The sequence below is a fragment of the Heterodontus francisci genome, chromosome 4 (assembly GCF_036365525.1).
Source record: "Heterodontus francisci isolate sHetFra1 chromosome 4, sHetFra1.hap1, whole genome shotgun sequence".
In the NCBI taxonomy this organism is placed as follows: domain Eukaryota; kingdom Metazoa; phylum Chordata; class Chondrichthyes; order Heterodontiformes; family Heterodontidae; genus Heterodontus; species Heterodontus francisci.
The window spans coordinates 25,683,803-25,711,743 of NC_090374.1; the positions used below are offsets into that span (position 1 = coordinate 25,683,803).

At 43.2% G+C, this 27,941-nt stretch overlaps 1 protein-coding gene across 1 annotated transcript; it reads left to right on the forward strand.

The window, feature by feature from the left end:
- Positions 1 to 4,204: 4,204 nt before the first annotated feature.
- On the forward strand, positions 4,205 to 27,935 carry sap30l (sap30-like). The gene is made up of 4 exons (XM_068029292.1): positions 4,205 to 5,140; positions 17,462 to 17,587; positions 20,745 to 20,843; positions 26,923 to 27,935. Exons 1-4 carry the CDS (start codon positions 4,955 to 4,957, stop codon positions 27,043 to 27,045), a joined length of 534 nt encoding a protein of 177 aa, XP_067885393.1. The 5' UTR covers positions 4,205 to 4,954; the 3' UTR covers positions 27,046 to 27,935.
- Positions 27,936 to 27,941: the final 6 nt, after the last annotated feature.

Below are 27,941 nucleotides of genomic sequence, written 5' to 3' on the forward strand. Positions count from 1 at the left end.
CAGGGTATAAAGGAAGAAATAATGGCAGCTTGTCAGGAAGGTACAGCGATAATTATGGTGGATTTTAACCTACATATCGACTGGAAAAATCAGATGGGCAGAAGTAGCCTAGATGAGGAGTATATAGAATGTTTTTGGGATAATTTCTTGGAACAATACGTTATGGAGCCAACCAGAGAGCAGGCTATACTAGACTTGGTATTGTGCAACGACATAGGATTAATTAATGACCTCATACTTAAGGCACCTTAGGTAGCAGCAATCATAATATGATTGAATTTTACATTCAGTTTGAGGGAGAGGAGTGGGTCCAAGACTAGTATTTTAAACTTAAATAAGGGCAATTATGAGGGCACGAAAGCAAAACTAGCTAAGTGAACTGGCAAATCAGCTTAAATGATAGGTCAATAGAGATGCAGTGGCAGACATTTAAGGGAATATTTCAGAATACACACAATAGATACATATCAACGAGAAAGAAAAATTCCAAGGGTGGGACCTGCCATCCCTGGTTAACTAAAATAGTTAAAGATAGTATCAAACTTAAAGAAAAAGCCGATAATTGCGCAAAGATGGGTGGCAGGTCAGAAGACTGGCTAGAGTATAAAAAAGCAAAGACTGACTAAAAGATTGATAAGGAAGGTAAAATTAGAGTACGAGAGAAAGCTAGCTAGAAATATAAAGACAGATAGTAAGAGTATCTTTAGATATTTAAAGAAGAAAAGAGTTAACAAAGTGAGCATTGGTCCTATAGAAAGTGAGTCTGGGGAATTAATAATGGTTAAGAAGGAGATGACAGAGGAATTAAACAGATATTTTGCATCGGTCTTTACTATTGAGGATATAAGTAACATCCCTGTATTAGCTGTAATTCAGGAAATGGAAGGGAGACAGGAACTCAAGAAAATTACAATAACCAGGGAAGTGCTACCGAACAAATTGTTGGAGCTGAGGGCTGACAAGTCCCTGGGTCCTGATGGACTTCATCCTAGGATCTTAAAAGAAATGGCTAGTGAGATAGTTGATGCATTAGTTTTCATTTTCCAAAGTTCCCTATGTTTGGGGAAGGTTCCGTTAGATTGGAAAATAGCGAGTGTAACTCCTTTATTCAAAAAGGGAGGGAGACAGAAAGGAGGAAACTACAGGCCAGTTAGCTTAACATCTTAACAAAATGTTAGAAGCTATTATCAAAGACTGCAGGGCATTTAGAAAAATTCAAGGTAATCAGGCAGAGTCAACATGGTTTTGTGCAGGGCATTTAGAAAAATTCAAGGTAATCAGGCAGAGTCAATATGGTTTTGTGAAGGGGAAATCATGTTGAACCAATTTATTGGAGTTCTTTGAGGGAGTTACATGTGCTGTGGATAAAGGGGAATTGGTGGATGTATTGTACTTAGATTTCCAGAAGGCATTTGATAAGGTGCCACATCAAAGGTTATTGCAGAAAATAAAAGCTCATGGTGTAGAGGGTAACATATTGGCATGGATAGAAGATTGGCTAGCTAACAGGAAACAGAGATTAGGCACAGATGGGTCATTTTCTGATTGGCAAGATGTAACAAGTGGTGTGCTACAGGGATCTGTGCTGGGGCCTCAACTTTTTACAATATATAGAAATGACTTAGATGAGGGGATAGAAGGTATGGTTGCTAAATTTGCTGATGACACAAAGATAGGTAGGAAAATAAAGTCTTACATTTCTATCACCCTGTTCACAACCTCAGAGTGTTCCAAAGCTCATTGTATCCAATGAAGTACTTTTGAAATGTAGTGACTGTTTTGATGTAGAAAACGCGGTAGTCTATTGCACACTGTACTGCAATGATGGACAGTTTTGAATAAAAATTCCAAACATGTATTAGTGAATTTGAATTGGTGGGTTGAATCGCCTCTTTATCACTTCAGTTTATTCTACTTAGAAACTTGCATTTTTACTCTCTGAAACTTAAAAGAAAAATTGCTTTATTGGGGTAATTAGACATTTGTGGGACTTGTCGGGTGTCACATTGGACTGCAATGTGTCAAATTAATCTCAGATCCGGAATTGGCCGCGTGAGGAAGCATGGGTGTAAACGGTGACCCTACTGCTCTTCGACACAGATTTTTGGAAAACTAATGAGTCACATTATATTGTGACGTTTTTAAAAGTTCCTGATGTTAGCTAAAATTTTCTGCCTAAGTAGCTGGATTTTAAATTACACAAACAAAAAGAGGCTGTTAGGTAAAGAGTTCCAGGATTTTGACCAAGCACAATGAAGAAATGATTCACGTCTAACTTGGAGGGGAACGTGGCGGTGATTGTATTCTCTTGCATCTAATGTCCTTGTCTTACTCGGTGCTGGAGGTCGCGGATTTGGGAAGTGCTGCTGCTGAAGCCTTGGCGAGTTGCTACTTTAGCCTGATAGGAGAAATTTATTCTCCCCTCATTGAACTGTATCTTCTTCTTCTCTTCTTCTTTGGCCTCCTTGTCTCGAGAGACAATGGGTAAGCGCCTAGAGGTGGTCAGTGGTGTCAGTCGCTGTGAGGCAACTATGGAGTGACCTCTCCATGGCGCATGCCTGGGCGAATGTATGGAGGTTGAGAGTTGCCCAAGCGTCAAAACCCCCCTCTCGGCCTTTCTGGTGGGGTCCAAAGGAGTGCAGAGCACGACGTTTGGCACCGGTATGGCTGCAGGAACTGCCGGAAACATGCCAAAGGTGACACATGACCGCCTACGGGGTTCCACTCCGGATTTTCTGTTAGGGTTTACTCCCTTAGCCGTGGTCTCTCCCGAGACGCCCACAAGGCAGCTGTTCATTTGACAAATAAAACAAGTTAGGGTTATACCCTCATAACCAAAAAATACTTGCTGCAGTCAGGTGGGAGTTGAACAGTGCAAACCACCCTCACCAGGTGGCCGTAACCAATTGGGGGCTTGTCTGGGATCTGAACTGCCAGACAAACGGGAAATTTGGAAAACGGGAGGGAAAATTGACCTCTAAATTGTGGAAGGGTAAACAAACAGGTTTTCTTGTACTCTTCTGTTTTGCTCGTCGCCAAATAGGATCCCAAGTCCCGGTCGTTTCTACTTTACTGGCGCAAGCAAGGATCCAACATATCGTACACGTGTTTTTGTTCTCAACGTTTATTTTGTGCATCTTGAATTCTCTCTAAAACGGCAGCTAGAAAAAAAACTTTGAGACCACTGCCCCAGTATTAGGACGCACTATGTGAATATCTCACAAGAGTTTTTCTTCCTCTGCTCAATGCTTTCTGTTAACGTCACACCAAGGACTGTAATTCATTATGTATGGTATCGCAGGCCCAAACCGTTTCCTGCAACAGGATCTGCCGTTGCACTTTAAATTGTCAGTTGGTCGCCTTGACTTCCCCTACTCTGTAGCTTACAGTAGTTTTCTTTATCCAATCGTAGTTTACTACGTCTCTGGGGCAGGATCTTTATCTTCAAACTTAACTTTTACATGGCCAGCCCCTGAACTGGATTTACTGGATTCACATGTGATCTCTGAAATACGTGTAGATTATACATCATCTTTTCAGTTTTTAATAGCAAAACATTCGGGTTGGGCACAATTTATACAGACGCGCTTCATAAAATCTTGAAGTGTGTTACCTGTTAAAGTGCCAAGCTTTGAGATTTAAAACATTGATGCAGAACAAAGTAAACAGGAAGAGATACTGTAGAATAACTGTAAAACAAGAACACACGCACAGGCTTAAATACAGAATTTAGGAGCGATTTAAACGCCACTAGTACAACATCAGTACAACAAAAAGGAACTCCCTACAATTTTTATTTTTAAGGAAGACGTACGTTGGCACTTTTATTCGCCCTGTTGCTTTATCACAAATTAAAGCACTACTACCACCGAAGCTTTTACAATTTTAATTGCACACCATTTTTAAAATGTCCATTTGTTTCCTGCTTGTCACAATACTCGCCCTTGTCCGTCCCCCCAAGCCCGACACTGAAAAGAGAGGCGTCAACTACTGAGCAAAGATTTGAAAAAAAATGCTGCGCTCATTTGTTATTTTGCTCCACACACTTCTTCCGCGTTGAGACAGCACATGCGCATACACAGCATTGTGGGACTTGTAGTTCTCTTCTGCGGCCAGCGGAAGGACGTTATGTGCGTGGTGGCGCACTGGACGGAACTACATCTCCCGTGCTGCAGCGGTGAGGCAGTCAGCTCCTCCCTCCGGGTTTGGAACGCTGGTAATGTATCATTGCAGGGGCATTATTTCCTGATTCCATTTGGAACGTTGGTACATGGCAACAGCTGTTCACCAGAAGGAGCCCAAGTACTGCAGTCAAAGTCTGCCTGCAGCGGGCGGACGTCAGTGTAATTTATTATATTTTGTTGTCGTCGTGTGTGATTTTGTTTTCATATCCCTTACCATTTTTCAAGACCCACCCCCCCCCCACTGTGTGCAATACGTATGGTGCGTTGCTTTAATATCCATTTAAGCTCAAGGTTTGTATTGTTCCGTGTGTCCAAGGTTGAATGAAAACACCATACTTTAATCCCGGTACATAATTTTCTTTTTCCTCTTCCCCTCCTTTTTTTTAATTTTTCTTCTACAAAGACGCGCATTATCGCCGCAAGAAGGCGAATAGTTATAAAGGACCGAACAGCTCGGCCATTGTGAGCTGCTTGGAGAGTTGCAATTTGTGTTTAAAAGCAAGAATTTAACCCCCTTCTCCCCCCCCCCCCCCCCACTGCGAAAGTTGCGATGTGAGTTCTTTGACCCGTCGTTAAAGAGACACTTTCTGCCATATTGAATTCTTTTTATTTATATATATTTTGGAAAGAGTTTTTTTTTTGTTGTTGTGGAACTGCGAGTGCTGGCGCCGGTCTCGAACCCACACACTTGAGTTTGATAGATCTGTTCTTTGAAGGGGGAAGGGGTGGGTTTGAGGAAAGCAAGAAAAGGATTCAAAGGAGGAAAAAAAATGAACGGTTTTAGTACCGAAGAAGACAGCCGGGATGGCGGCGCCGGGGCTCCAGGCTTTGGCCACATTTGTTGTCTAGTTGATGATGGAGAGAGATGCAACCGCCCTGCCGGCAACGCCAGCTTCAGCAAGAGAATCCAGAAAAGTATTTCACAGAAGAAACTCAAACTGGAAACCGACAAGAACGTAAGTCTGTTGATTCTTAATTATTTCCCCTCTTTATATTCCACAAAGTAACCAAAGTAACATTGTAAATAAAGGAAGGGGCGGGGGGAGAGCGGTGGTGAAGAGAATGAAATATTTCCAGTATCTGCAATTCAGCAATTATACTGGGTTATAAATTGATGTGAAACAAGACTGTCGTGAGGTCGATCAAAGGCCTGAAACATAGTGTATATCAACACCTTGTAACGATCTTAAGCTGCCAACAGGGAATTTTTGTTTAAAAATTAGAGCAACTGGTCGGATTTTTTTAGTTCTGTTTAGCTGATATCCTGATTTTAAAAGACCAGCATTTCCCCATGCTTGCTGTATTAAACTCGCGTAAATTGTCCGTCTAGTGTGACCTACAGTTTAACATTGGGGAATCTGAGGCGACAGAGTGAACGCCGCTTGACTGAGTGAAGTAGTTGCCCAGGTGGGAATGTTACAGTTACTTTGCAGAGTTGGTAAATGAGCAGCTTAGTTTTGGAACTGAGCCGTCATAGATCAAGAAATAAAAACAAGAAATGCTGGATTCACTCAGCAGGTCTGGCAGCATCTGTGGAAAGAGAAGCAGAGTTAACGTTTCGGGTCAGTGACCCTTCTTCGGATAGATCAAGAAATGTTCAGCTTCCATTCTTTTGTGCTGCTTTAGCTAATGTCATCGAGGGAAGTAGTAAGGGGGTATTACAATTTGCCTTAGTGACTGGTTTAGAAAATGAGAAATTAGACAGGGGCTGGCTCCTGATGGGTGCATATTGACCCTAATGGACATGGGACTTATGACTTCGATGAAGGGATTGAAGGTATGATTGCTAAATTTGCTGATAACACAAAGATAGGTGGGAAGAGGAAGGATGCTGTGGGAGGCGAGGGTGGAGATTGCAAGGGCTCTGACCCTAATTTTTAATTCCTCTCTGGCCACTGGGGAGGTGCCAGAGGACTGGAGAACAGCTAATGTGATCCCACTATTTAAGAAAGGTTGTAGAGATAAGCCAGGGAACTACAGACCGGTGAGTCTCACATCAGTGGTAGGGAAACTATTGGAAAAAATTCTGAAGGAGAGAATCTATCTCCACTTGGAGAGGCAAAATTTGATTAGGAATAGTCAGCATAGCTTTGTCAGAGGGAGGTCATGCCTAACAAATTTGATTGAATTTTTTGAGCATGTGACCAGGTGTGTAGATGAGGGTAGTGCAGTTGATGTAGTTTACATGGATTTCAGCAAAGCCTTTGACAAGGTCCCACGTGGGAGACTTATCAAGAAAGCAAATGCACATGGGATACAAGGGTAACTTGATAGGTGGATTCAAAATTGGCTTAGCTGTAGGAGACAGAGAGTGATGACAGACGCCTGTTTTAGTGACTGGAAGCCAGTGTCCAGTGGAATACCACAGGGATCTGTGCTGGGTCCCCTATTGTTTGTCATTTATATAAACGACATAGATGACTATGTGGGGGGTAGGATCAGTAAGCTTGCGGATGACACAAAGATTGGCCGAGTGGTTAACAGTGAGGTGGAGTGTCTTGGGCTACAGGAAGATATAGACGGGATGGTCAAATGGGCAGAAAAGTGGCAGATGGAATTTAACGCTGAACAGTGAGAGGTGATGCACTTTGGAATGAGTAATGTGACATGGAAGTATTCAATGAATGGCCTGACACTGGGAAGTTCCGAGGAACAACGGGACCTTGGCGTGTTTGTCCATAGATCTCTGAAGGCAGAAGGGCAGGTTAATAGGGTGGTGAAAAAGGCATATGGGACACTTGCCTTTATCAATCGAGGCATAGATTACAAAAGCAGGGAGGTCATGTTGGAGTTGTATAGAACTTTGGTAAGGCCACAGCTGGAGTACTGTGTGCAATTCTGATCACCACATTATAGGAAGGCTGGGATTGCATTGGAGGGGTTGCAGTGGCGATTCATCAGGATGTTGCCTGGGACTGAACATTTAAGCTATGAAGAGAGGTTGGATAGGCTTGGGTTGTTTTCGCTGGAGCAGAGAAGACTGAGGGGTGACCTGATTGAGGTGTACAAGATTATGAGGGGCATGGACAGGGTGGATAGGGAGAAGCTGTTCCCCTTAGTTGAATGGTCAGTTACGAGGGGTCACAAGTTTAAGGTGAGGGGCGGGAGGTTTAAGGGGGATTTGAGGAAGAACTTTTTTACCCAGAGGGTGGTGACAGTCTGGAATGCCCTGCCTGGGAGGGTGGTAGAGGCGGGTTGCCTCACATCCTTTTAAAAGTACCTGGATGAGCACTTGGCATGTCATAACATTCAAGGCTATGGGACAAGTTCTGGTAAATGGGATTAGGTAGACAGATCAGGTGTCTTTAATGCATCGGTGCAGACTCGATGGGCTGAAGGGCCTCTTCTGCACTGTATTATTCTGTGATTCTGTGGTAAGGGGCTACAAAGGGATATAGATAGGTTAAGTGAGAGGGAAAAGGCCTGGCAAATGGAGTATAATGTGGGAAAGTGGGAAATTGCCCACTTTGGCAGGAAGAATAAAAAAAGAAGCATATTAACTAAATGGTGAGATTGCAGAGCTCTGAGATGCAGAGGGATCTGGGTGTCCTAGTGCATGAATCGCAAAAGGTTAGTATGCAGGTTCAGCACGTAATTAGGAAAGCTAATAGAATGTTTACCGTGAGGGGTATGAATACAAAAGAAGGGAGTTTATGCTTCAGCTATACTGGGCATTGGTGAGACCACATCTGGAGTACTGTGTACTGTATTGGTCTCCTTTACTTAAGGAAGGATGTAAATGCCTTGGAGGCAGTACAGAGAAGGTTTACTAGACTAATTCCTGGAATGGGCAGTCTGTCTTATGAGAGAAGATTGGATAGGCTAGGCTTGTATGCGCTGGAATTTAGAAGAATAAGAAGTCTTGATTGAAACATATAAGATCCTGAGGGGTCTTGACAGGGTGAATGTGGAAAGGATGTTTCCCCTTGTGGGAGAATCTAGAACTAGGGGTCACTATTTAAAAATAAGGGGTCACCCATTTAAGACAGAGATGAGGAGAAAATTTTCTGAGGATTGAGTGTTTGGAATTCTCTTCCTTAAAAGGTGGTGGAAGCAGAGTCTTTGGATATTTTTAAGGCAGAGGTAGATAGATTCTTGATAAGCAAGGGGGTGGAAGGTTATCGGGGCTAGGTGGAAATGTGGAGTAATCAGTTCAGCCATGAACTTATTGAATGGCACAGCAGGCTCGAAGGGCCGAGTGGCCTACTCCTGCTCCTTTTTCGTATGTTCGTATGTAGGAACAGGAATAGGCCTCTTAAGCCTGTTCTACCTTTCATTGAGATCATTGCTGATCTGTGACCTAACTCCTTATAAACGCTTTTGTCCCATATCCCTTAATAGCTTTGGGTAACAAAAATCTATCAACCTCAATTTCAAAATTTACAAGTGATCGTGCAGAAGTTGCCTTTTGCAGAAGAGCGTTCCAAACTTCTACCACCCTTTGTGGTGTGGAAGTGTTTCCTAATTTCACTCCTGAAAGGTCTGGCTCTGGTTTTGAGACTATGGCCCCCAGTTCTAAACTCCCTAAGTAGCAAAGTGGCTGTGTATAAGTGTCGACCAAGGATATATTTTGGCTTGTGTTGCCTTCATGGTCAAATAGCCCACTGACGGACAGTTTAGACTCACACGGGAAGGATTACCTCTTGTTTGAGGTATTTTAGCTGACTGAGTGTTATGGAGCCATATGCTGACTGAGTTGATGCTGTACGGAGAGGCAAGGAAAGAGCCAATCTGGACCACAGGAGGTGTTAAAGAAAAGCGCTTACTAAAGAATATTGTGAAACAATGAAAAATAGAGAGAACTTGTACTTTTATATAGCACCTTTCCTGATCTCAGGATGACCCAAAGTGCTTTACAGCCACTGAAGTACTTTTGAAGTGTAGTCACTGTAGCCGATTTGCACATAGCAAGGTCCCAGAGAAAGCAATGTGATGATTTGTTTTAGTGATGTTGATTTGAGGAATAAATATTGCCCAGGGAACTGTTGAGAGTGTTGAATAGTGCTATGAAATCTTTAAACAACCACCCAAGAGGCCAAGCAGGGCCTCCGTTCAATGGAGACAGTGCAGCGCTCCCTCAGCACTGCACTGGAGTGTATATACTTGCGTGTCTGGAGTGGGAATTGAACCCACAACCTTGTGATTCAGATGCGAGAGTGCTTCTTGTAAGCCACCTTACTGAATTGCTGGGGGTCAGAGTGTATTTGATGAGGTTTGATTTTAGTGTGGCATGATGTGCTGTGTTTTGGAACAGCGTGAAAAGGGGAAGCTCTGTTTTTCTCGTTCTGAAGTTGCTGACTTGTGTTGGCATCTGCTTCCTTTGGAATCTTACTCTGGCAGTTTCTGATGTGACAAGGGATAGTCAGCAGGGGCAGGCTATTTGATCATGAGTTAAACACAACCAAACCTGAACCTGTCTAAACTATGCACTTTCCAGCATTGTATACTGATTAAATACGTGAGTTCTGCCTGACCTTTTCATGCCTATATGGGATATGGTGTTAACAATCTTGCAACACACAAGGGGACCATTCAGCCTACGGTGAACTATGGAAACTCTTTTAAAGAGCTCTCCAGTTAGTCCCATTCCTCTACTCTTTTTCCCCCAATGCCCTCTAAATTTTGTTGTGGCCAGTTTTATCACCGCAAGTGTTTCCCTACCAGAGATCAAATAATTCTCAGACCATGGATCAAACATGGCAACTTCCTGCTCTCTCGGGTAGCGGCTCAGAAAGTACAGAACTCAACAGCGGAGCTCTGAGACATTGCTAAGCAATCATGGGGGCTATTTCCATCATACAGTTTTGTGCTGCGAGTTTCTAGCATATGGAGCAGGCAGTATTATCTACAGTTTTTGGCACCGGTGACTGGGACTGCAGCTTAGTCACTATCAGCGTCGACTCCTAAACTGGGGATCACCTTGAGGCTAACTTCGGCTTCACAAGGACTAGATTCTGTGCTCGGTCAGAAATTATCACATTGTTAGTGATGTGTTTATTATACTGAGTAATATTGGGAGGAACAATCCACACTGGAAATGAGCTGTTTACCAATGGAAGTAATATGTCAAGGATAGAAAGAAAAACGAGGCATCTCTTGAAGATATTTTAGTGACTGTTTACAGAACAGAGGTGTCTGTGAAGACTTCTAGTTGTGGCGTTGTCGCTGTACTTATTCTCTGTTCAGCTTTCGCACATAGTTCTTGTGATTTTTCACAAACCGCTTTGGCTCCGTCCCATTTCGGTAATCTCCAGCATACCTCTTATGAACATACAAATTGGGAGCAGAAGTAGGCCATTCGGCCCCAATAGCCTGCTCTGCCATTCAATAAGATCATAGCTGATCTGTTTGTGTTTGGAATTCCACACTCCCATCTACCCCTGATAACCCTTGATTCCCTTGCCTAACAAGAATCTACCTACCTACGCCTTAAAAATATTCAATGGTCCTGCATCCACCATCTTCTGAGACAAGTGTTCCAAAGTCGCACACCCCTCTGAGAAAAACTTCTCCTCATCTCTGTTCTAAAAGGGTGACCCTTAATTTTAAAACTGCCCCATAGTGCTGGACTCATCCAATTTATTTCGCCTGACTATTGGTGGCCACAACTTCAACTGTGAATCGTGAATCATGAATCATACCTTACAATGTCCCAGACACCGCCATCACCATCCCCGGGTATGTCCTGTCCCACCGGCAGGACAGACCCAGCAGAGGTGGCGGCACAGTGGTATACAGTCGGGAGGGAGTTGCCCTGGGAGTCCTCAACATCAACACAAGACCCCATGAAGTCTTATGGCATCAGGTCAAACTTGGGCAAGGAAACCTCCTGATTACTACCGACCGCTCTCCCTCAGCTGATGAATCAGTGCTCCACCATCTGAAGTTTTGGATGTGATAAACATAGGGAGAGAGGCAGTATTGATGGGATTAACATCCTCGAAAGTTGATAAATCACCAGGGCCAGATGAAATGTACCCTAGGCTGTTAAAAGAAGCAAGAGAGAAAATAGCAGAAGGTCTGACCATCTGGAGGATTGGAGGACTGCTAAAGTTGTACCTCTGTTTAAAAAGGGAGCGATGGATAGACCGAATAATTACAGGCCAGTCAGTCTAACCTCAGTAGTGAGCAAATTATTGGAATCTATTCTGAGACAGGATAAACTGTCACTTAGAAAGGTGCAGGTTAATCAAGGATAGTCCGCATGGATTTAAAGGAAGATCTTGTTTGACCAACTTGATCGAATTTTTTGAAGAAGTAACAAGGAAGATGGATGAGGGTAGTGCAGTTGATGTGATCTACATGGATTTTAGCAAGGCTTTTGACAAGGTCCCACATGGCAGACTGGTTAAAAAAATAAAACCCCATGGGATCTAGGGAAATGCAGCAAGGTGGATACAAAATTGGCTCATTGGCAGGAAACAAAGGGTAATTGTTGACGGATATTTTAGTGACTGGAGGCTGTTTCCAGAATTGTTCCACAGGGCTCAGTACTGGGTCCCCTGCTTTTAGTGGTATATATTAACGTAAATGTAGGCGGCATGATCAAGAAGTTTGCAGATGACACAAAGATTGGGTGTGGTAGATAGCTAGGAGGATAGCTGTAGGTTGCAGGAAGGTATTGATGGGCTGGTCAGATGGGCAGAATAGTGGCAAATAGAATTCAACCTGGAGAAGTCTGAGGTGATGCATTTGAGGAGGTCAAACAAGGCAGAGGAATACACGATAAAAGGGAAAATACTGAAAGGTGTAGTGGAAATGTGGGAGCTTGGAGTGAATGTCCACAGATCCCTGAAGGTAGCAGGACAGGTCGATTTAAGGTGGTTAAGAAGGCATATGGAATCCTTTCCTTTATTAGCCGAGGTATAGAATATAAGAGCTGGATGGTTGTGCTGGAACTGTATAACTCATTGGTTAGGCTACAACTGAGTACTGTGTGCAGTTCTGGTCACCTCATTACAGGAAGGATGTAACTGCACTAGAGAGGGTACAGAGGAAATTTATGAGGATGTTGCCAGGACTGGGAAAATGCAGCTACGAGGAAAGATTGGATAGGCTGGGGTTGTTCTCCTTGGAACAGCTAAGGCTGAGGGTAGATCTGACTGAAATGTACAAAATTTTGAGGGGCCTGGATAGAGTGGAGGTGAAGGGTCTATTCACCTTTAGCATGGAGGTAAGTGACGAGGGGGCATAGATTTAAAGTGATTGGTAGAAAAATTAGAGGGGAGATGAGGGAAAAACCTTTTTACCCAGAGGGTGGTGGGGGTCTGGAACTCACTGCCTGAAAGGGTAGTTGAGGCAGAAACCCCCAACTCATTCAAAAGGAGTCTGAATATCCACCTCAAGTGCTGTAATCCGCAGGGCTAAGGACCAAATGCTGGAAGGTCAGATTAGAATAGGTGGATCGTTTTTCGGCCGGAACAGACACAATGGGCCAAGTGTCCTTTTTCTGTGCCTTAAACTTTCTATGATTCGATGAGCACTTGGGGGAAGCACTCCCGGGTGGCAAGGGCGCAGAAAGTACTCTGGGTGGGGGACTTCAATGTCCATCACCAGGAGTAGCTCGGTAGCAGTACTACTGACTGAGCTGGCTGAGTCCTAAAGGACATAGCTGCTAGACTGGGTCTGCAGCAGGTGGTGAGGGAACCAAGAGGGAAAAAGATGCTTGACCTCGTCCTCACCAATCTGCCTGCCGCAGTTGCATCTGTCCATGACGGTATTGGTAGGAACAACCACCCGCACAGCCCTTGTGGAGGCGAAGTCCTGTCTTTACATTGAGGATACCCTCCATCATGTTGTGTGACACTAACACTGTGCTAAATGGTATAGATTTCGGACAGATCCAGCAACGCAAAACTGGGCATCCCTGAGGCGCTGTGGGCCATCAGCAGCAGAAGAACTGTACTCGACCACAATCTGTAACCTCATGGCCCGGCATATCCCCCACTCTACCATTACCATCAAGCTGGGAAACCAACCCTGGTTCAATGAGGAGTGCAGGAGGGCATGCCAGGGAAAGCACCAGGCATACCTCAAAATGAGGGGGTCAACCTGGTGAAGCTACAACACAGGACTACTTGTGTGCCAAACTACATAAACAGCATGCAGTAGACAGAGCTAAGCAATCCCGTAACCAATGGATCAGATCTAAGCTGTGCAGTCCTGCCACATCCAGCCGTGAATGGTGGTATACAATTAAACAACTAACTGGAAGAGGTTGCTTCATTGATATCCCCATCCTCAATGATGGGGTAGCCCAGCACAGCAGTGCGAAAGATAAAGCTGAGCATTTTTAACAATCTTCAGCCAGAAGTGCCGAGTTGATGATCCATCTCGGCCTGCTCCTGGAGTCCCCAGCATCACAGATGCCAGACTTCAGCCAATTCGATTCACTCTGCGTGATATCAAGAAACGACTGAAGGAACTGGATACTGCAAAGGCTATGGGCCCTGACAACGTTCCAGCAATAGTACTGAAGACTTGTGCTCCAGAACTTGCCACGCCCTGAGCCAAGCTGTTCCAGTACAGCTACAACACTGGCATCGACCCAGCAATGTGGAAAATTGCCCAGGTATGTCCTGTACACAAAAAGCAGGACAATCCAACCCGGCCAATTACCGCCCCATTAGTCTACTCTCTGTCATCATTAAAGTGATGGAAACTGTCTTTGACAGTGCTATCAAGTGGCTCTTGCTTAGCAATAACTTGCTCAGTGACGCTCAATTTAGGTTCCGCCAGGGCCCCTCAGCTCCTGACCTCATTGCAGCCTTGTTTCAAACATCGACAAAAGAGCTGACCTCCAGAGGTGAGAGTGACTGCCCTTGACATCAAGGCAGCATTTGACAGAGTATGGCATCAAGGAGCCCTAGCAAAATTGGACTCGATGGGAATTAGGGGAAAACTTTCCGCTGTTAGAGTCATGCTTCACGCAAAGGAAGATGGTTATGGTTGTTGAAGGTCAAACGTCTCAGCTCCAGGACATCACCACTGCAGCAGTTCCTCAGTGTAATGTCCTCAGCCCAACCATCTTCAGCTGCTTCATCAATGACCTTCCTTCAATCATAAGATCAGAAGTGGGGATGTTCGCTGATGATTGCACAATGTTGAGCACCATTCGCCACTCCTCAGATACTGAAGCAGTCCGTGTAGAAATGCAGCAAGACCTGGACAATATCCAGGCTTGGGCTGATGTGGCAAGTAACATGTGCGCCACGCAAGTGCTAGGCAATGACCATCTCCAACAAGAGAGAATCTAGCCATCTCCCCTTGACATTCAATGGCATTACCATTGCTGAATTCCCCCATTATCAACATCCAGGGGGTTACCATTAACCAGAAACTGAACTAGAGTAGCCATATAAATACTGTGGCTACAAGAGCAGGTCAGAGGCTAAGAATCCTGTGGCGAGTAACTCACCACCTGACTCCCTAATGCCTGTCCACCATCTACAAGGCACAATGCAGGAGTGTGATGGAATAGTCTCCACTTGCCTGGATGGGTGCAGCTCCTACAGCGCTCAAGAAGCTCAACACCATCCAGGACAAAGCAGCCCGCTTGATTGGCACCCCATCCACAAACATTCACTCCCTCCACCACCAATGCACAGTGGCAGCAGTGTGTATCATCTATAAGATGCACTGCAGCAATGCACCAAGGCTCCTTTGACAGCACCTTCCAAACCTGCGACCTCTACCAACTAGAAGGACAAGGGCAGCAGGTGCATGGGAACACCGCTATCTGCAAGTTCCCCTCCAAGTTGCACACCATCTGACTTGGAAATATGTTGCTATTCCTTCACTGTCGCTGGGTCAAAATCCTGGAACTCCCTTCCTAACAGCACTAAGGGTGTACCTACTCCACATGGACTGTAGCGGTTCAAAAAGACACCACTTTTTCGAGGGCAATTCACGATGGGCAATAAATGCTGGCCCAGCCAGTGATGCCTACATCCCATAAATGAATTATAAAAAAAAAATCTAGGCCCTAGGTTTTGAAAATTCCTCTCTACCACTCACTCTTCCTTTCGGATCCTCCTTTGCCTAAACTTCTGTTCACCTGTCCTAAATATCTCCTGATGTGGCTTGGTCAAAAAATTTGTCTAATAATGCTACTGTAAAGAACTGTGGGACATTTTGCTACATTAAAGATGCTATATAAATGTAAGTTGTTGTTGCGATTGTGTGATCAAGTACATGTTAATTACAGCTACAGCACTGCAGGTATAGTTGGCAAGTACCAGTATAGTTGCCAACACAGTGAGTAGGATTGTCCAATACTGGAGATGATGATAATGACTAGACCAAGAGTTGTGCTCCAGTCTTTGGAGTGGGAGCTGAGCCCAGAACCTTCTGACACAGATGCTACTCTGTGTATGGGGAATCTTGCCTTTGAATAGTGTTTCACACTGCACTGGTTTTCAGTGCTACAATGTCATTTAATGGGTTGTTAAAAAAAAAATACCATCTGATTCATGGCCTAAAAATGTTATTTGTTTTGTTAAATTTTGAACAATTTCTGAATCAACCTCCTTCGTTGTTAGTCCTGTATTTTTACCACTAAGCAGTTGGCATAGGATTATGCAAAACAGAGTGAGGCCATTTGGCCCATTGTGTCTGCTGGATCTCTAGCTACCATTAGTCCTGCTCCCCTTGCATTCCCCATGGCTTTGCAAATTTTTCATTTTTAAATATATATTTAATTCCCTTTTGAAAGTTACTATTGAATTAGCCTCCACCTTCATTTCAGGCAATGCGTTCAGATCGTAACTTACTCACAAAAAAAAAATTGCCCTCAACTCACCCCACCCAGTTTCTTTGCTAATTAATTTAAAGCTGTGTTCTCAGATTACCTCCCCCTCCCCCCAACCCCCACCTGCCAGTGTAAACAGTTTCTCCCCATCTCCATCAGACCTGTTCCTTTGTCTGTCACTGCGCAGCCCTGCAAAGCTGTTTGGTACTTTTGTCTTTGGTCCAAACCCTTGGTAATTGTACCGTTGGATGTATGGAAAGCTCGCCCTCGGTACATTTGTCTAATTGCTCTGATTTGCGAGCTGTCAGGAGCCTCGTGGAGGACCCACTGCTGATTTTTTAAGTCATAGAAGCAAAGCAACTTCCAACGAAAGGCCGAACTCTCTCTCTCTTTGTGTAGTAGTGCTAGGTTCGCTTGACAGCAACATAATCCATCATCACTACCCTCATGGCTTTTTCAGTTTGCTTTGGACAGCCAATTGTTTTCCCAGTTATGGAGTACACACTCTTGTACTGTAGGGACGCAGCTCACTTACTTAAGTAGGTTGGCAAGAGCCACCCAAAGGCCATTCACGCTGCTTCGTGGCATAGCATATAAGTAAGCTGGTTAGGGCATTGTCAGCCATGACTCGGTGGGTAGCCCTCTTGCCTCTGAGTCAGAAGGTTGTGGGTTCAAGTCCCACTCCAGGACTTGAGCACCAAAAAATATGCTGACACTCCAGTGCCGTACTGAGGGAACACTGTACTGCCTTCCTTTGGATGAGATGTTAAACCGAGGCTCCATCTGCACTCTCCGGTGGAGATAAAAGATTCCATTGAAGAAAAGCAGGGGAGTTTTCCCCGATCTCCAGGTCAATATTTATCCCTCAATCCAACATCACAAGAACCAATTATCTGGCCATTATCGTTGGCTGGAACATGCTGTGCACAAATTGGTTGCTGCGTTTTCTACATTTCGAAAGTACTTCATAGGCTGTAAAATACTTTGGGACGTCCTGGGGTCGTGAAAGGTGCTATATAGAGGAAGGCATTCTTTCATTAGTTTGCAGGGCTGTCGGAGTAGAAAGAACCATAGTCCCCAATAAGGGTCCATCCTTTCAGGTTCCATCAATGAGCCAGGTTGTTTTTATCAGTCAGCAGTGATCTGGAATGATGCAAGCATGCTTGGCTGAGATATTTGATTACTAAGACTGGTGTGGAGAATAGCCAGGCATGTGATTTTACAGTCAACTTAATCCCAAAGAGACTTTGCCTGAACACCCCTCCTTCCCCTTCATCCTCCCTACAGCCCAACCAGGGTAGTCCATAGTTGGTTAAGAGATAGCTGGCAGTTTTGAGTCCCGCTCGATGCAGTGCAAGGGGAACTCCTACAGTGTGAACTTGAGAAAGTTGATAATTCAAGTTCAGATGTCAATTCTCTCTTGCTACATTTGCTGCAGCACCACTCTGCAATGAGTTGATTACAGTGTGTTGTAACTTGTGCTGTTTCTCTTTTTTTTTTACATTTATTTTTTATATTTATTTTTCAGGTCCGACATCTGTACATATGTGACTTTCACAAAAGTTTCATACAAAGTGTGCGAAATAAGAGAAAGAGAAAAGGTAGTGATGATGATGGGGGTGATTCACCAGACCACGATGCTGAATCCCCAGAGGTAAATGTGTCCGACACTGGTAGTTTGGGTGGTTTTTAAGGGACTTTTTGTAATCATGTTTTAAAATTCTACTTGCCTTTTGCTTCAAAATGCTTTAAAATTCTGTATTTGCACACCCAAATTTCCAAGCCCTCTTGAATATGCTGACTCCTTGCTGGATTGCTCTTCTCAAGCAGAAGTTGCCCTCTGGTACCCTACTGGGTGGCATCATTCACTTTCATGGTGAAAGCCGTCTGTCAGCTCACTACAGGGAGGTATCACTGCCAAATCCAATCATGTTCCTGCTCAATGTGTGGAATATGTGCATGTACGCTGTGATCGTTGGATAAGTGGTAAGGAACATGTGCGCTGGCTGGTCTATTCTGTACCTTTGTAAACCAAGAGCAAGGCCAATTGTAGTGCCCTGCTTTTATTGTACCCCATACCAGGACTGCCCAGTCCTATTGTAACCGAACCACTGCCCATATTGAATGTGGCGAACACAGCATATCATAAATTGAAGCTAGCCTTTGCTGATCTGTAATTCAGCTACTCGTTGGATAAGCCACTTAAAAGACCTTATTCACAAATTTTCACAACTACTTCCCTCCTGATTTCCTGCACAAGAGCTTTCCTACATAATTTATTAATAAACCACCTGTAGTCACATTTGATATAATGCAAAGTAAGGATGCCTCACAATAGGATCTGTTTTGATCTTGAGAAAGGTGATGATTACATGGGATATGTTGACTATTTGTGCATTAGTGCTATCCTGCAAAGAATCTTTTTTTTTGCAAATGCTTGAAGAGGAACTCTAACTTTTAAGATTTTTTTTTATTTGTCACTTTTTCACTTCACCCATCTGTTTGTTTTTAAAAAGAATTCTCACTATTGCAAATAGAATAAGCTTTGTTCTGATATATCTGGTCTATCTTTTATTGGCTTGATAAGGTTTTTTAAACCTAGCTGTCAGGATATCTTTTAGACATCAATAAAAATAAAGTATGAATAATATGTTATCTTACTATTCTTTTAGAATTTTCCCTCTTAAACAAAGAACTGGCATTTATAGAGCGCATTTCACAACAACAGGACGTCCTAATGCCCTTTTCAGCCAATGAAGTGCATTTTGATGTGTAGACCTTGTTGTAATGTAGGAAACACAGTAGCTAATTCGTGCACAGCAAGCTCCCACAAAAAGCTATGTGATAATGATTACGTAATTGATTTTGTTGATGTTGGTTGCAGGATAAACATTTGCCCAGGACACTAGGAAGAACCCCACCCCACTCCCCAGCTCCTGTTTGAATTAATGTCACAGGATCTTTTACATCCACCTGAGAGAGCAGACGGGGTCTCAGTTTAATGTCTCATCTGAAAGACGGCACCTCCAACAGTGCAGCTCTCCCTCAGTCAACCTGGATTATGTGCTAGCATCTCTGGAGTGGGACTTGAACTCGCAACCTTCTGACTTAGGAAAGAGTCTTAGTCGCAGTGACTCTTCCAGAAAGGCACTGGTTTGTGCTAGTGGGTGCTGACCACCATCCAGTATCTTTCCAAGCTGCATCCTGAGGGTGCATTACTGTTGATTTAAATTTGCACCTGTTAATGTCATAACAGTTCATAGTTTGAGTAAATTTAAACATTTGGAGATTAACCTTTGAATAACTGTTTTCAAAAGCAGTAGATAGAACAATGTATATGATTTGGTTTAGTTAAGGGAGTATCAGCTGTGGTTCAGTGGTAACACCCTCACTTGTCAGAAGGTTATAGGTTCAAGACTCACTCCAGATATCTAGGCTGATACTACAGTGCAGTACTGAGGGAGCACTGCACTATTGGAGGTGCTTTATTTTGGATGAGATGCTAAACCGAAGCCTCATCTGCCACAACAGATGTACATGGATTCCATGGTGCTATTTTAAAGGTTAGCTGTAGAGTTCTCCTCTGTGTCCTGCCCAATGATGATCCTGTTGCCAACTAACTTAAAAACAGATTATCTGATCATTGCTATTTGTAGAACCTTGCTTTGCACAAATTGGCGGCCACATTTCCTTAGATTACATCAGTGACTAGATTTTAAAAGTACTTTGTTAGTTGTGAAGCAGTTTGGGATATCCTGAGGCAGTGAAAGCTACTATGGAAATGCCAAGTCTTTCTTTTGCAATAATTTGGTAGGACTCTAGAACTGTGCAATAGCTGAATCCATGACATTGTATGGCATTAAGGTACCTTGGCCAAAAGGATTTGCAGTTTAGTACTAGGAACAGAAATGTTCCTTTAACTGATCTGAGCTTGGTGTTCGTGGGTTCCATCTTCGATACTTCGACCCTGATACCTATGTGCCCGTTAGTCAAAAATAGTTATTCAGTTTCCCGCTCCTTGTGACTGTCCAGATGCGTGTTGGTTTGGGAACCTTAGGTGAGGATGTGTCAGAGCTTTTGGCACACTCTCCTTCCTCTGCTCACTGCCCCCATCACGCTGAGATGTCTTGTCCAGGCTTGGAAGAGAAAATGACCACTTGTGCAGCCATGGAACTAACTTCAGCATGAGGTTTGGTCTTCAGGGGAAGATAATTGAAGAGAAGGGGCCCTCTGATAGACTATTGATGAATGTCTGCAGAATCATAGAAACACAGCAGAAAAATAGACCATTCAGCCCATTATGCTCTTTGAAAGAGCAATCCAGTTAGTCCCTCAGCCTCACTCTTTCTCCATAGCCATGCAATGTTCCTTTTTCGAACATGTAAGTGGGTACATATTGTGATTTGGATTTCCTGCTAGTACTCCTCTATCTGATGTAGATTTACTGGTACATGGATTTAGCGCACTATGAACAATAGTGTTTCCTATGTTACCAGTTCCAAGTCTGCTCTTTAACTTCCTGATGTAACATGGCTATGATTGAGAGCTTGTGATGGGAGATGTCACAGCCTGCAACTCATTGAAGACCTGTAGATGTTTGCAGATGGGAGAATTGGTTGGGGAGGAGTGTGGGGGAAGTCTTGTGCACATCCAAAGGATTTTTCTTTTTTCAACTCTTATTTCCTGAAATAATCCCTCATTCATACTGTCGATCATCGTTCTGTATTTCGAGATTATTTCTGTTTATATTTTGTGATCTCCAACTTGATTTGTCTGAAATATATTCACCCTTTTTTATTTCTTTATTTTAGGTTGACTTATTTCAATTGCAAGTAAATACACTGAGGCGTTATAAGCGACACTTCAAACTACAGACCAGACCCGGACTAAATAAAGCTCAGCTAGCTGAGGTATTATACATCCTCAATGGTGTTTTTGTTCCAAAGCATTTATTTGTCTTTGTTAGGTGATGATAGCTGCAGAGTGGGTGATGCTTATATTAAAATTGCTTTACCAAGTATAGATGCAGAATTGTAAATAGCGTGCTGCAAAGTTATGTTAGTAAAACTTCTCTCTGCCCAAGTCCCCAGTATGGGGTTTAATTATTCCTTTTTAGTGTACCTCACTCAGCAGGAAAAATATAAGACTGCAAATGGTGACAGCGCAAGTACCAGCCAGAATGGATATGATTGGGTAATTCCTTGTCATCGTCCCTGGCGACCACATTTGGGCGGCGCAGTGGTTAGCACCACAGCCTCACAGCTCCAGCGACCCGGGTTCAGTTCTGGGTACCGTCTGTGCGGAGTTTGCAAGTTCTCCTTGTGACCGCGTGGGTTTCCGCCAGGTGCTCTGGTTTCCTCTCGCAGCCAAAGACTTGCAGGTTGATAGGTAAATTGGCCATTGTAAATTGCCCCTAGTGTAGGTAGGTGGTAGGAGAATTGTGGGGATGTGGTAGGGAATATGGGGTTAATGTAGGATTAGTATAAAATGGGTGGTTGTTGGTCGGCACAGACTTGGTGGGCCAAAGGGCCTGTTTCAGTGCTGTATCTCTAAAATAAAAAATATATATATGTGACTCATCATTTAGGTTGTGTTCATCCACTGTAGGACATAACCCTCCTCATGCTTTTTCCATTTATCTTTATCCCTTGCTGTACTCGCCCATGTGGTTTCTAGGTATGATATTATGTCATCTCTCCATCTTCTTCTCGGTCTCCCCCTTTTCCTGTGACTAGGATTAATTTTATAGATGTCATTTATGTTGTATAACTATCCTCTACTCACTGCATTTTGTTGTTTTTATCGGGAGACTTTACTGTAGTTTTAATCAGGCGTTCTGTTTCCTCTCGTTTGTAGAGACTCTGTTTTAAATAGACCTGTTTGTCATAGTTCGCAGAAGTGCTGTTTAAATAGACTGTGTTGTCTGTCCCACACAGCCTCCAAATCATTGGCTGATGCAGTGGTTGCAATACTTATTCAATACAATATTTATACCTAACCTGTCTAACCACTGGGTGAGAGGGGCTACAAAAATGAATTGGGGTGGACGGAGAGGGTCTACTGACTTTTCCTTGGGTATTGCAACACAAGGCAAGTGTGAACTGCAGTGGTAGTGATTGGTATGGCATGATAGAATATTAAAATATAGACCTCATGACCAATGATAAAGATGAGATAAGGGCACTCGACCAATCATAGAACTGGAGAAGTTTACTAACAGGAGGTGATCAATCGGTGCTTTGTGACTGTGCCAGCTCTTTGCTATGGCAATCTATTTGTTTCACATACTTAGCCATTAATCCCTTGAAAGGTGCAGTGGTGTCTCCTCAATCACTCCTTGTGTCAAAGCATTCCCTGCTTTAACAGGGCTCTGTGTAAAGAAATTGTTCCTAATCACTGTTCTTATCTTCATGGCCATTTTAAATTGGTCACTATTAAATTTCCTTAGTTTCCCTAGCTCCAGCATTAGTAATCTCAAGTCTCAAAACCAATAGTATCCCATCCCTGGTATTATCTTGCTGAATCTCTATGGATTTAATACCCTTTCTATGAATTTTAAAGCTCGGTGCTCTTGATTTTTCTTTATCAAGGGATATGGCGAGTGGGCGGGAAAGTGGAGTTGAAGCCTGAGATCAGCCATGATCGTATTGAATGGCGGAGCAGGCTCGATGGGCCATGTGGTCTCCTATTTCTTGTGTATTCTGTCAGAAAATAGCATTAGTCGTCAAATGTATGCTGACGACATCCAGCTATACCTCACCACCTCCTCTCTCGACTCCTCCACTGTCTCTAAATTGTCAGGCTGCTTTTCCGACGTCCAGTACTGGATGAGTGGCAATTTCCTCCAATTAAATGTTACGAAGGCCGAAGCAATTGTCTTAGGTCCCTGTCATAAGCAACGTTCCCTAGCAACTGACTCCATCCCTCTCCCTGGCAGCTCTGAGGCTGAGCCAGACTGTTTGCACCCTTGATGTCATGCTTGACCCTGAGATGTGCTTTGACCACATATCCACCCCATCACTAAGACTACCTACTTCCACCTCCGTAATGTTGCCTAACTCTGCCCTGCCTCAACTCATCTGCTGCTGAAACCCTCATTCCTGCCTTTGTTATGTCTGGACTTAATTATTCCAACATGTTGCTGACCAGCCTCCCACATTCTACCCTCTGTAAACTTGAGGTCATCCAAAACTCTGCTGCCTGTGTCCTTGTCTGCACCAAGTTCTGTTCACTGACCAATCATGTTGTTGCTGACCTACTGGTCAAGCAACACCTCACTTTTAAAATTCTCATCCTTGTATTCTAATCCCTCCGTGCCCTTGCCCTTCTCTACATCTGTAATCTCTTTGGTTTGGCCACATTTGGAATACTGCGTGCAGTTCTGGTCGCCACATTACCAAAAGGATGTAGATGCTTTGGAGAGGGTGCAGAGGAGGTTCACCAGGATGTTGCCTGGTATGGAGGGCGCTAGCTATGAAGAGAGGTTGAGTAGATTAGGATTATTTTCATTAGAAAGACGGAGGTTGAGGGGGGACCTGATTGAGGTGTATAAAATCATGAGAGGTATAGACAGGGTGGATCGCAAGAAGCTTTTTCCCAGAGTGGGGGATTCAATTACTAGGGGTCACGAGTTCAAAGTGAGAGGGGAAAAGTTTAGGGGGGATATGCGTGGAAAGTTCTTTACGCAGAGGGTGGTGGGTGCCTGGAACGCGTTGCCAGCGGAGGTGGTAGACACTGGCATGATAGCGTCTTTTAAGATGTATCTAGACAGATACATGAATGGGCAGGAAGCAAAGAGATACAGACCCTTAGAAAATAGGCGACATGTTTAGATCGAGGATCTGGATCGGCGCAGGCTTGGAGGGCCGAAGGGCCTGTTCCTGTGCTGTAATTTTCTTTGTTCTTTGTCCCATTGCCCTTCAAGATATCTGTACTCATCTAATTCTGGCCCATTGAGCATCCCTGATTTGCTATTGCTGACTGGGCCCTAAGCTCTGGAATTCCTTCCCTAAACCTCTGCTTTTCCAACTCTTTAACCTGCTTCTTTTGATCAAGGTTTTGGCCATCTGCCCTAATATCATATGTGGTTTAGTGTCTAATTTTACTTCATAATGTTCCTGGGATGTGTTATTACGTTAAAAGTGCTTTATAGCCATTTGTTGTTGTTCTCTGAATGTAGGTGTTGCTGACAAGAATACACTTTTTGCTCATTGTCAGTTGTCCTGAGCAGTTGTCTTCACGATTATTCTGGGTAGTTTGTCGTATTCTGATCTGATCCTCGAGCTTGGCAGTGATACCTCTACTGATTATTAGGAACAAACCAAAATATTAAATTTCAAGGCACTATCTCTGCCTGAGTGGAGAGAGAGAGTAATAATCTATCTCTATGCTCCAAAAGCTAGTGAAGCACATTGTTAGAAGTCAATTTTGAGCTTGATTATAGATGGGGAAAGTGATTTGGAGGGACATACTGCAGACATTTACACCACCTGAGTATTGTGTAGTTTGCTACTCACGTACCACAAATTTGCATTAAAAAATTCTGAAGGAGGTGAAGATGCTGATTTTTATTTTTCGGAATGATAACCAATCATTCGACAGAGTTATGGCTTATATGAGAAGGAATGCTGATGACAGCTCCTGGAAATATCAGGCTTGAGGTTAAGGCCTTTCTTCTATCTAATATCCACACCTGGTGCATGTAAGCTCATTCTCCAGAAATATGAGGATAAATAGCCCTTTTCATCTGTTACCAGTATTTATATCAAAAGCTTTGTTGTTTTCCCAAATTCACTAGGGGTAGTGTTTTTTCACTTGTCAAATGCTATTTTTTTTTTAAAGATTATGGTCTGGCTGTGTTGCCCACAGGCATGAACAGTTCTGTGGTAATTTTCCAGTTCCAGTCTAATTGTTGCAAGTATAGTCTTGCCCAGTGAAGATCTTATAGGTAGGCTATCCTTATATGGAAATGGAACCTGTATGATATTGTGAAGCATGTTCAAGCTAAATTGCTAATGTATCAGCTGTTGGTCAGTGAGTAGTACACTGAGTCAGAAGGTTGGTCCCACTCCAAAGACTTGAGCACACATCTAGGCTGATGCTGTCAGTGAAGTACTAAGGGAACATTGCACTGTTGGGAGGTTTCCTGTGTTATAACACTTCAAATATATGTCATTGGCTATAAAGGGGTTTGGGACATCTTCAGGTTGTGAAAGGCACGAGTAAATGCAAGTCTTTAAATTGCTTTTTTTTTGTTCATCGCCCCCTCCCACCCCCACCCCGTCGCTCACTTCTGCCCTTTTCTTGTACTGAGCTGGTCCAAGTGCCAACAACCCTGCAAGCGCCCATGCTTTGTATATAAGGACAGACTATAAGTGTTGGACTATTTCACTTTTTATTCATTTTTGGGTTTTGGGCGTTGCTGGCATTTATTCCCCAATTCTCAGAGAAGGAGATGGTGGACCATCTTCTTGAACTGTTGCGTGGTAGTGCTTTGGCACAGCTGAGCGACTTGCCAGGCCACTTCAGAGTCCAGTTAAGAGTCAATCACTGGGTGGGACTGGAGTCACATATAGGGCCAGATATGGTAAGGGATGTTGGGTTTCCTTCCCTAAAGGATATTAATGAATCAGTTGGATTTTTTACAACATCATAACTTTTACTGGCAACTGTTTTTTTTTTAAACTGCCATGGTGTGATTTGGACACTTATTTTCTGGCTTGTTAATCCACTATAAGCACTACACTGTCGACTTTGGGATCCAGAGTTGAGACTGCTCCCACCCTCATCTGATGTCCACACCACGATTCTGGGACCCCTGCTGACACTTAGATGTACAGTACACTGATTTCTTTCTTTCTCCCCCTCCCTAGTAGTGGGTTGCTGAGCCCAGGTCTTGTGTTCTCATAATCATCCTTGCTGTGAGCTAATTCAACACAGTCCAAGGTTCAGATGTGAGACCTTTGTGGTCTGTTTGGCTCAGCATTACACCATATGATGGATTTACCATAATCTTGTGCCCTTTACAAATGCCTCTCATAGCTTGAATTGTTTAGTTAACCACATGCAATGCAGATTTATACAAAGTGTGATTTGTTTTTAAATGCTAAGGAGTAGGACAGTATTTTTTTCTACTTCCCTTTTGATGACAATCTATTATGGTTGGGTTTTCCGTGCATTAACTTACACACTTGTTCATTTCTGCAAACAAGGTTATCTCATTTTTGGATGTGCCCTGAATGTTTGTGAGTTTCTTGCTTGGTTTCCAGGAGACTCCCTGATATCTTTTGAATGGAACTTTTCATTTTAGCAAGATACCTTTTGAACCTAAGTTGGCACTCCGAAGGGAGGTGAACCATATAACCTAGGCTGGTAGTCTCATTCCCGGAATGTTTCCCAGCCTCATCGCTCTGCTACGTATGTTCTGGGAGCTGATGGAGACCAGTCTTGCTTAAAGCTTTTCCTCACGGATGTGTGACCCAGTTATGACAGTTCCTCAAAACTCAGTTGTTTTAAAAGAGGCACCGAGTTAAGAAAAGTCTGGAGTTAGGTCACACATCAGCCATGATCTCATTGAATGGCGGAACAGGCTTGAAGAGGGGCTACATGGCCTCCTCTGTTCCGATATTCCTAACTGAAATGTTGGTTTTAATTTCTTTCATTGATCTTAATAAATTTGATTCGTCTTTTTTTAATTAAGTTTTATGATCTGTTGGTATGTTATGTCCGAGAGATTTGAGTGCACTGTGAGTTCCAGTACTATTTTCAGTGCATACATTAATGATTTAAAAAGTGTATTAATTGTTCATGCTGCAGCCATTGTCTCAATGCCTCATGCAGCAGGTCATGGTTACATTTATGGGGAGCGAAGGTTTGTCTATGAAAGCAGTGGCGGGTTATGCGCGGAAGGGAAGTCTCTGGTGAGCTTGAAATGCAACACAAGCTTCTAATGAAAATGGCCAAATAAATTCTGATTATTTATTTTCCCAGACAATCAGTCGTCACTTCAGGACTATTCCAGTCAACGAAAAGGAAACTCTAGCCTATTTTATCTACATGGTGAAAAATGACAAAATGAGGCATGACCAGAAACCTGACAGCAGCATTCACTGAAACAGACATTAACTCTGCTTTTATTGATCACATGATGATGCAGTGACAAGAGTTCCACTTCTAAAGTCAGTTGTACTTAAAACATTTTATTCTTTAAAAGCATCAACTGAAATTGGCATGCGAATTTCTTTTTACATAAAAATTCAATTTGCAATTATGATTTGCCGGTCTCAGAATTTTAATGTCTAGAATATGTTATAGTTAAATGAGAGCTGCAAAAATAAGAATTCCCTTTATGTATTTTTTGTTGTTGTTGAATGAGGTCAAGTTCTGAAAGAATAAATGATGCTTTAAAACGGTGCTTTTAGGAAGTGCTCCAGGAGCTGGTGTTTTTAAAAAAAAAAAAGCTTTCTATTGGAAACTATCTGGCTCCAATTCAATGCTTCCCCACACATGCAGGAGATGGGCAACATTGCAGAGTCTGGGAATTCAGCTCTCCATTGCAGTAATGACGTGGCAACTGTGCATAACCTTTTTTAAAACTTGGCCACAATGGGAGTTTGTAGCAAGAAAACGCATCTTTGGATAAAGAAGGCACGCAATCGAGAATGTTGTAGCGCTTATTAATCCATTTTTTTCGTGCTGTAAAACATTTATCATCGTTGGAAGTGAGCCATTGTCCTGTCTGCAATACGGTGATCAATGGTCAAATTTGAATTCTTTTGTGCACTGGGATTCTCTTAAGATTGATTACAGTGTTAATTTTTTTCCCTGTGTACACAGATATACAATGTACTGTACGATGGCAGTCAGAATTTTTGTAATATTTACACTTGTCATCATCAGTGGGGTGGGGTGTGGTTGCAGAGGTATAGGTTTGTTATTGCTGTACCTTGCGGGCTACTTAAAACATCATTGTCAATTTTGCATTAAACAGATGTGCAAAAATTCTCTGC

Excerpts from the sequence above, each read along its gene's own strand:
- sap30l (XM_068029292.1), top strand. The coding sequence starts at position 4,955 with ATGAACGGTTTTAGTACCGAAGAAGACAGCCGGGATGGCGGCGCCGGG. Across the intron at positions 17,588-20,744 it reads ACGATGCTGAATCCCCAGAG|GTTGACTTATTTCAATTGCA; the intron begins GTAAATGTGTCC and ends TCTTTATTTTAG. Across the intron at positions 20,844-26,922 it reads ATAAAGCTCAGCTAGCTGAG|ACAATCAGTCGTCACTTCAG; the intron begins GTATTATACATC and ends TTATTTTCCCAG.